The sequence below is a fragment of the Tigriopus californicus genome, chromosome 11, assembly GCF_007210705.1.
Source record: "Tigriopus californicus strain San Diego chromosome 11, Tcal_SD_v2.1, whole genome shotgun sequence".
NCBI lineage: Eukaryota > Metazoa > Arthropoda > Copepoda > Harpacticoida > Harpacticidae > Tigriopus > Tigriopus californicus.
This window is the reverse complement of record NC_081450.1, coordinates 6,423,086-6,432,671: the sequence shown is the minus strand read 5'-3', so window position 1 is coordinate 6,432,671 and position 9,586 is coordinate 6,423,086. Positions and strand designations below refer to the sequence as shown.

The 9,586-nt window shown below is 43.2% G+C and overlaps 1 protein-coding gene across 3 annotated transcripts in view; it reads right to left on the bottom strand.

Moving 5' to 3' along the window:
* Window positions 1-9,586, bottom strand: part of LOC131891066 (uncharacterized) — a 13,017-nt gene that overhangs the window by 1,955 nt on the left and 1,476 nt on the right. Inside the window, exons 1-5 of one of the 3 annotated variants that reach the window (XM_059240565.1) lie at window positions 7,323-8,606; window positions 6,985-7,253; window positions 5,764-5,975; window positions 4,209-4,410; window positions 3,074-3,181 (exon numbers count right to left, since the gene is read on the bottom strand). In XM_059240565.1, the coding sequence (XP_059096548.1) occupies window positions 3,074-3,181; window positions 4,209-4,410; window positions 5,764-5,973 (520 nt within the window). In that variant the 5' untranslated portion in view covers window positions 5,974-5,975; window positions 6,985-7,253; window positions 7,323-8,606. Of the gene's footprint in view, window positions 1-3,073; window positions 3,182-4,208; window positions 4,411-5,763; window positions 5,976-6,984; window positions 8,607-9,586 lie in introns of those variants that run through there. The other 2 variants (XM_059240564.1, XM_059240566.1) reach the window with 2 other exon arrangements.

The window sequence follows — 9,586 nt, the reverse complement described above, 5'->3', positions numbered from 1 at the left end:
ACTTAAAAGGGTACAGAGTGAATGATTTAGCACATTTCTGGTAATCAATTGCCAGAAGAGGATTAGTACATTCATTCTTTGAAGAGTAATGTGGTGAGCTTTGAGAGGGCACATATATTATGATCCAGTCGTTTGATTGAGGAGAAAGTTTAATCGACTTGGGACCAGTCTCACATGAAGAAAAACGCAATACATTGACTAGATTCCGAAATGCCAATTATGCACCCAAGCATCCCCGTCCTTATTCGAGTGTTTCATGATTCATGTATGGTACTACTGTGCAAAGTTGCGAAGCGAAAATACTCGGTTAACAACCTCAAATTTCTCCACTAGACCACAAGTGAAAGTCACTAATGAACCAAACAATTGGTTTGTTAGAACGTACAACAATAGCTCGATGAGTTCGTCGTTTTTCTGTAACCCAAAACGGGTGAGCTTGAAGCAAAGAGGGATCCAAGACCAGAATTGTTTACAATAATATGAAACCTATCCAGCCAATCCAGCACGTCCAAAAATAAGTCGTGGTGTCACGGTAGCTCCTATTTCCACTGGCAACAACAGAAAGAGGGCAACCGTGTTGCTCAACGACGGCAAGGCCAAAATCGAGGACGATCCCGCCAGCACCATGAACTGCAAGGCAAATAAGACACACCCACAACGAGTCATGGTCTCTAGTGTCTTTAGGTCGAATGGAAAGGAGATGCTTCTGTTCATCATTTGATTGGGCGAAAATATGAAAATATTGCCAACCAAGGCCTAGTGCAAGGTGTTGCGGTTCCCCATTTTGCCTTCGTTAAGACCGCTCACCTGTGCGGCGATAGAATAGTGCATTCGCTCACCTGTTGGCCAGAAAAAGTCCTGTGTGGATACATACATACTTACATACATATTCCCTTTCTAGCTGAAGGACTTTTGGACCAGGCAAGGAGCAACCAAAGTCCTCATCCAAACTTGAGCTCACCCAAGACTACCATGAACCTTTCCAAAGGGTGACATCATCAATGTAAGCCAGAGCTTCTAGATCGATCAAAAGCCCGTGATCAAGGCCAATGGCACTGATATTGAATAATGGCTATCCTCAAGCACCTATTTTAAGCCTAAGTAGTTTGAGCTTACTGATGCAAGCCATTACAGGGTTATGTGAAACAGAGACTTTTAAATGTCTGATGGGAATTTTTGACTCAGCCACCGTGTTTGTCGAATATGAGCCAAAACGTAGTCTCTTCATTGATATTTCCAGGCAAAATAAATTTTGAGATTGCCAATGTTACAATCTACCTACTGACTTCCTGCGTAACCGTTACCGTTGTATTTGCTCCGACAAAACGAATGTTATTTGGTTCTTTCAATTGATTCCCTCGGCATCACAAATTGTTCATCGTACCTTATCTGGCTACAAGTGCCAATGTGCAATGAATACCTGAACCGCTATTTGACTTTTGATACTTGTTGATGTGCAGAAATAATGATTCTAAATTTAGACTTGTATGAACTGCATGTTATGGAATTGTTGTCATTAAATTTGAATGAGTTATATTTCAGCGTGTTTAACCACATTTGCCCTCCAACCATTAAACATCAACGGCGCTTTAAGCCGCGGAAGGTGAATTGGAATATCAAGGCTTTATCTTGGATGCAAAGGCCTCATGGCACTTTGAGACATAGCCAAAGCATTTGCATCAAATATGTGTTTGTGAAATTGGAAATGAGACGATTTTGAACGTTAAGAAAATATATGAAGAGGAATCTGATTTGGCCGTTTGGTCCTCTGTCATGATTAGCTCACCTGCTCCTGTACAATTTGTTTACCATTTCATGAACAAATTGTGATAATAAGGAAATGCTTCACATGGCATTTCACATCTAAACCCTTGATTGATTTAGATCTTCGTAGCAATACTATTAAGCCAATCAGTCATCCTTGTCAAAGCACAAGAACTCAACCATCTGAACGTGGAACGTGTGCGTCAAAAAAAGAGCACCAAACATTGGACACGAAAAACATGAAAACTTCGAGTGAGTGACTTCCTATTTACGTCGATTGATAAAAAGAACCTTAAAATCAGTCGTGATTGTGATTCAATGTTTTTGTTTGTACCCTGTGGTTTTTCTTCAATTGTCCTTGATCACCCTCCTGACACGATCATCTTTTTTACCCATAGCATGTCGAATATCCATCTTAGGCCGAGATTCTTCGCTGTGATTATTAGTCGGAAGCACAATTGATTGCTAATTCTTATCTCTGAATGAGCTTGATCGACGAGAACGAAGAATGCTGGTAATGGCGGTGCCATGTCCTTCACTTGAAACAAAAAGATTCAGCGCCATCACAACTGAAATTGGAAATTTCCAACGGAAAACCCCCTCTACATGGTATCTTCAATTTATTTTCTACGATCACTCACCCCCCTTTATATCAACAGGCCATTTTTCTCGAATTGTTTTTGATTTCGTTATTGCATTTGGTTCCGTAATTTAAGAATTTCCATGATCTGTGTTTAACCTTCATAGGATTTGAGAGCGCTCGATTCTACTTCTACTCCGAAGCTGGCTTGATAAGGTATCAATATTGGATAAATAGCCAAAGTGGAATATTTCTCATTTTTTCTGGTTTAGGACATCATGCTAGTTCGTATGAATGATGTCTGTTTTCATTCAGAGAAACCTTCGTTATTGCTCATTGAAGCTGAAATCAGGTCGATCAACAATCATTGTTCATTTTTGAGTGTGTGTGTGTGTGTGTGTGTGTGTGTGTCTTTGTGTGTTATTTTATTGGGTGGAGTTACGTTACAGATCAAATCTGGCTTCCATGTTGACCTTTGATTTTCCCGTCAAAAGTCAGGGGTCGAAAACATCCTACAGCATCCATCTCATTTCCCTCTTGAGAGGAACATTTAAATCACCCAGACATTTCGCAACATCGATTGAAAGTAAGTGAAAAGACATTGAGGGGAAATCCACGCCTTCATGGTTGTATGGAGTGGTCCAAGAAGACGTTCTTCGCTCTTGTCTCGACCGGCCAAGAGCAGATTTCGTCATTCCAAGTGAACGATGCAAAACAATGACGACTTACCTAGGAATTGTCCAATGAATCCTGTCCTCGACCAGGGGTTCTCTGACCAACCAGCTGGTGTCGAATTGGTGGAGGCGATGCTGATCCCGGTCCCCGACCAAAACCAACCTGCAAAAATGGCGACTTATGTAGTAGAAGAGTTGATCTGAGATGGCAGCAGAAATCCCGAACTGTTTTTCGCCTTCTCCGCTAAATGGAAGGGACAAGGTCAAGGCACAAAAATGTGCATATTTCTAGCCCCCCTACCCCCCTACAAGTATGCACCACTCGCACAACCACCACTAATACTGTTGAGCTCTGGTAGAAGAAAATATGTGACAATGCAGTGGTCCGAATTTATGTCGCGGAAAATTCCCGTCAAATCGCAACAATAGGATGCAATCCTTGAACTTGGCATCTCAACGACGTGTTCCTGGTAATGATCTTCCTCTAATTTGTCTCATCCTGACTCGTTTGGATGTGCTACGTTCCTGGCGGCTCTCAGTCGACGGAGATGGATGGATGGATGGATAAGGATGATGAACCTGATGATAATGATGATCTCGCGAGCTGGCATAGATCAATTTCAGGCCTCCTGTCAACTAGGCAAAAATGCAGCACACGAGCGGCCATGAAGGAAGCTCAAGTGGCTTGGAAATCTCTCCGTCATACACAAATGACCTCCCACATTCACGCTACTGTGAGCTATCAATCATTTTCAGGGTTTAGGTGATGATGTTCTGGTCTCTCAAAAAAGGAGCTCCTGCTCTCACGCCAGAACACCCGCACTGTCGAAGAAGTTGGTTGCCGGTTCAACCAACACCTACAACACAATCCATCCCATTAATTTTGCTTCGAGCAATGGAGTGGAGATGGATCTCGACTTTTCAATCGGGAAAGAATTTGGAATTGACATGATGACGATAGGGGTGAATGAGCATTTGTTGCTATTGGGAAGAAATGTGAAGAACTCGTTTATATTCCCGAGATGCAAACCGACAAGGTCGCCATTCAGCCATTCAAAGACGCCCTGAGGGGACTGCAATCTTTTTTCCCGATCTTGATTTCATGGGTTCCCGACCGTACAGAAGTCCATTAAACCAGCCAATTCATTTCGTCGGATGGAGGGGCAGGCAGGGATTCGATAAAAACGTACCATTGATGTGTCTGGGTTGTAGATGAGGTTGGTTGCACCCATTGAAGTTACACAGCCTGCCTGAAGTCCACGCATCTCTCAAATTTCTCTGGAGAATGAGATCTATGATCATTTGATTTTCGCTCGATGTCTCAATTGACACCAAGTCCATGCATTGTTCGCGGCACAAATTGCGGGAGTCCAACCACGTGGCTTCCGCACCCTGCAAGAGACAAAGACAGATATATGTGTAAAGTATGAAAACAACTAAATTACACGCCAAGCCCAAAGGTTGGTTGGGAAATGAATAAGCATTTCTTTGGCCATTCGGATGGCTGAAACTTAATTCCAGTCAAGCTTTGTGTTTCGTGATGAGAGAGCGCGTAATCGACTTTAGCATTTTCAAGAGGCCCACCGACAGATACGAAAATCTTAAATCTCACACGAACTAATGCAATATCAGCAAACACGGGCCCCATGCTGATTTTTAATCCAGATAAAGCCGTGACTTCAAAGGGGCTTGCCTTTGGAAATCTCTCTGAGTCATCTCCTGCATTGCTTCTCTAACTCGCAATGACACCCCCCCAAAACGCAATGAGTAGTTGTGCGATGCCTCAAATGGATCCAAGGTATGAGGCTCCTTCGACCGGGTTGACATTAACCTCCATGCCAAGTGGTCTTTAAACAAGGCATGGAAAGGTCCTTGACAAAAATATGCAAAATCAGATAAAATACTCGCTTCTACCCCTTGGCATGCCGAGATCGTTCTCATTTTTTAAGCTCGGTACCATCTCCATCTCTTGTGCAATGTGCATGCTCTATTGTCTTTCGGGGATTTTCTTGTCCAAATACTATACTACATGGGTATAGGGGTTTGAGGCCGTGAACGATCGAAAAAATGCGAAGTCCCGCGCTTGACTTGTGAGTCGCTTAAACGAAGTGACAGTGATGTCAAGCTTTGGCTAAGCTGACAACGGAGCCCAAGTCTCGATTTAATAATCCCTGGGATTAAGGTCTTCAATGTCATCTAGCTTTGGGTTTTGAACAGCAATGACTGAGAGCGAGGGGGATGACTAACTGACAGGATGGATTAGTTTGGCAAAACCGGAAACGAAACGTCGGTCAGCAAGGCAGGAATAATAAATCGCACATGCCATGTTCCGAGTGATTCAAGCGTATGCGGCATTGGATTACAAGGGGCCATTTCAAATAGTGCCTACAGCTTTTCCATTCAGAAATTCATAGGGGCTGTGAAGGGTACCAATGAATTGCAATATCCTCAGGTACCGGCCATACTTCATGTTTGACTTCATCGCTGGGTTCTCCAAGTTTATTTACATTCCTCATTATCATTGAGTCGCCATCAAGTCAATCTATCTGCATCTACTACCCGCCTTCTGTTACCACGTGTGTGAGTGCGTTTGCTTGGTACTTGCTTTGAGCAGCTACTATTATTGACTCAAGGCGGAGATGAAGGAGAAGGACTCGAGATTCACGAGGTTTCCAGGATTAAGAAGCCTGTGTACTACGTACTACGTATATTGACACTACTTGTAACTGTAATCCACGCACTTACCTTGTATTTAGTATCTACAGAGAAGAAATAGTAATGCCCATTATCTTTGCTCAAGAGCGATCGGGGCCTTCGGGCACATTTGATGGGATTGGGTCGGCCCAAAAGTCGACCCGAATGCCGTCGGGCATTAGACCTCGATTTGGCAACACATGATTGGAAGGATATTTGGAAGAGGAGAAGCAATGAGTACAGGAATCGGGACCAATCCATATCTGGAAGAAAATGCATTCACCGTCAAGTCACGAACTCTATAACATTTCCAGTTAACTGTCAAGCATGCAGATCTGAACGAGATCGACAACCAATACTGACTAATGTACACCAGTTATCCTGATCAGGGGCATTTTTCTCTTAGATGAAGTCAAGATAAACCAGCCTGAAGCCTGTCTGACTTGTGAGATTTCATGGAACGAATCAAACCGAGCAAACCCTTTTTGTAACTATGGGTGATGAAACACATTTGAAAAGTAATTATCGACGACAGAGCAACCTCGTGGACCTTTTTCCCAGCGTCGGACGGTTTTTTTCCGAACATGGTACTCATCATTTCATTGTGAAGGGACTTTTCCGTGAGCTCTTTTTCCTTCGCTTTCAAGCAATTTTATTCATGTTTTTTTTTCTCAAGGTTAGACCGATCCTGGATTCGATTCCGATGGTGTTTCACTTTGAAATCGAGAAGATTCTGTTTCACGTACGCACGTGTGCTCTTCCGATCTCGATGACGATCCAGGAATCAGAGAGGATTCGACATAATGAGGCTATCTTAGCAAGGTACCAATCTTTACAGACTCTATGGCCAACAATCGTGTTTTCCAGCTATCGTTTTCCAAAAATTCAACATTCCCTGTCGTGATAAACACGCTCATGGAATCTTTCCCCACGAAAAACCGAATAATGCATCGCGAGGAAATTTAAAATCCATTAGGTCCGCCAAAGTTTGATCGTTGGCCCGATTCATTGCTAAGATGCCTAGACATAAACCTTATCATCATGTCAAGGCCTGCTGCCTACCAGAATTCCGCTCACTGCCGATGTGTTGGCAAAATTTCACCCGATAATGGGCGGGTTTGCGGGCAATTTAACTTGGCGTCAAATCTTTTTCTCTGCACTTTTTCCCCGTCAAATCGCTCATCTCATGAAAAGGGCACCATCATTATCAGCGGCCTTAATGGTAAACGAGGCCATACAATAACTCGATTCAGAACCTTTTTCCAGCACTACCTTTAAATGTGAATGCAAGTGGTCAGGTGAAAATGATAACGATGAGAACACGAGGGTGGCATCACCACAAACATGACTTGGAGACTTCAACGTCAGTACAAGATAGCTTGGTGTTCCAGGTTAATCGACGATGGCACTGTCAGCAGCCGTAATGGTTCTCAATCAGTTCTGATCACATTGTATCACTGGGTCAACAATCACTTCACTGATTCCCCCAATTGATGAACAGTACAAGGACACTTCTGTCCTCTTAAAGCACCAACACTCATCTGAAAAATAGTTGAGCATACATGTACAGTATACCTACACCGTTCGCGTACTCTGGATGACCAACTAACAAATTCTGGCGTTTTTTGTCTCTCCCTCATTCTTGATCGAATCCTCGAACCGTGAGCGACGAGGGGACTCTTCCTTTCCTTGTTCCCTCTGTCCTTCTTTCGCTCTGTCCCTCTTTCACACATATACACACAAACACACACACACACACTCACACGTTCACCACAGTAGGTGCACACTCTCAATGCATGCACACCAACTCGCTCACTCACTCGATCCTAGAACCTCGTGGGGCTCGATTGTAACGTTGCCCGGTAAACTGGCTGAGTGGAAAACGAACGCTCGAAGTTCCTCCATTACTTCTTGGGCAGTGTGTCCCAAAAATAAGGATATGAAACATATTTGTTGGAGCACATAATACTCATTTCAATCGGGCGAATAGGACGAAAAATGAGTGGTTGCTTCGAATTGATTTCTTACGACGTGTCAGGTCCGAATGTCACTTTGTTTGTGGAATGTACCCTTATGCAATTGGTTATGTAATGTGTGGTTTGGTGGTTGACTTTGGGTTTTGACTTTGGTGACTCATTGTATTGAAGACCCTTGGCAAACTTGACATTGAGAATGAACCCAACTTCCATTTATGAAGAGCTCGGAAGAGCGACCATACACATACTTACAGTACATACTCACTATTGTGGTACCGTCCATTCCAAGTAAGTGAGCTTTGTGAAGATCGTCTTGAGTCACCACTCTAAAAGCATCCACAACTCTTCTAATAACAACATTTTGAGTTTGTCAGTTGCACATGTTTGTTGATCATTCAAAACGTAAGTCAGAGCAAGGATTTGACCTTATGTGTTTTAGCAATGGTGAAATTGTTTGTTTAGTAAAATGTCGTCAGACTTTATGGTTCTCTGACTTTAAAGATTTTGTTGTGTTAAGGTGTCTTTTTAGACATGAACAGAGGGGATTCTTCGAAATATTGCCTTAACCCACCATAAAAGTTGAACACCAGTGACGAAAACCAATTGCAATTGTTAATTAGAATCCTGAATTAAGATCGATGATTTGCGCAATCGCAGATCTTCTACAAATTTCTTATCTCACGTGTGGAAGGAGAGGTCCGAGCTAAAAATCACGATGATGATGGCGAATCGACGGGTGTGAAGTCAGTACAGTTTCAAGACTCTGGATCACACGCACACACCAACACACACCTAGTACCACCTTACTTGGGCACATTCACACCCTCGCTCACTGAAACGCATGCACGCATGCACGCACTCACATTCGTAGTACTTCATTGTCCAGCACCAATTAAATCTTCAAGGTTAAAGGAAGAGGAGGAGGAGAGGGAAGATAGAGAAAAATCTTGAGCTGGATAGTGGACTCATCATCACTTGGGAAGGAAATGAAATAGTCCAGAATCGAAAGGATCTCTTGAAACTTACTCTTCGAATCCAGGTTCTTACTGAGTGAATGGTATCCCATGTCGTTGACAAGTTAGAACTACGTCACTTCCCCAACCATTCATCTCAATCACGCAATATTTCCAGGAATTCTGGAAAAAGTTGAAATAATGCAACGAACTCATTCCAGAGCCTATTGATCATGGCAAATAATGTACCGCGTATGCCCCATGCATTCCAAGAAATGCCATATTTCCAAACCTTCCGACATAATGACGACCCACAAGGGCCCAATCTCCGTCCCATTCTAATGATTTGCACCGCAACCACTACAATCAGCAGCAACAACCCAAGTCACTCAGCGACTAGTTCTTGACAGCCATCCGATCATTATCCTCACATCTCAGTTCTATTTGGTGTATTATTTGGAGGGAGTAAAACGACGTACAGGTGTATACGAGTGGGACAACTCAGAGCAAGCAAAACAATTCCAACTTCCCCCCATCTCTGACCTCATAATAGTTACTGCTCGTGCTATTAAAATGGTTCAGCAACTTCCCGACATTTGTAATGCCGAACGAGAACGAACAATCATGAGAATAATGAGAAATGGCGTATACCCCACTGTGGTGTGAGTTCTTTGCTTCTAATGGCGTCTTTGTCGATTGAGCATTTCAGCCAGAGAATGAAATGAATCCTCCCGACTTGGCCAAGAACGTGTGGGTGGACTGGCTCTCCTCACCAGACAGGATTGACTTCGGACCAAAACTACGACTGTTGTTCGTTTTATGGGTCCATTCAACGATTACAATCATTTCCGGGGCGAAATAAAAAGAAATGAAAACACACTGGGCTACAGACGTGGGCGATTTGCTTGCTTATCTAAGGACAGTTACCTATTATGGTGGACGTTG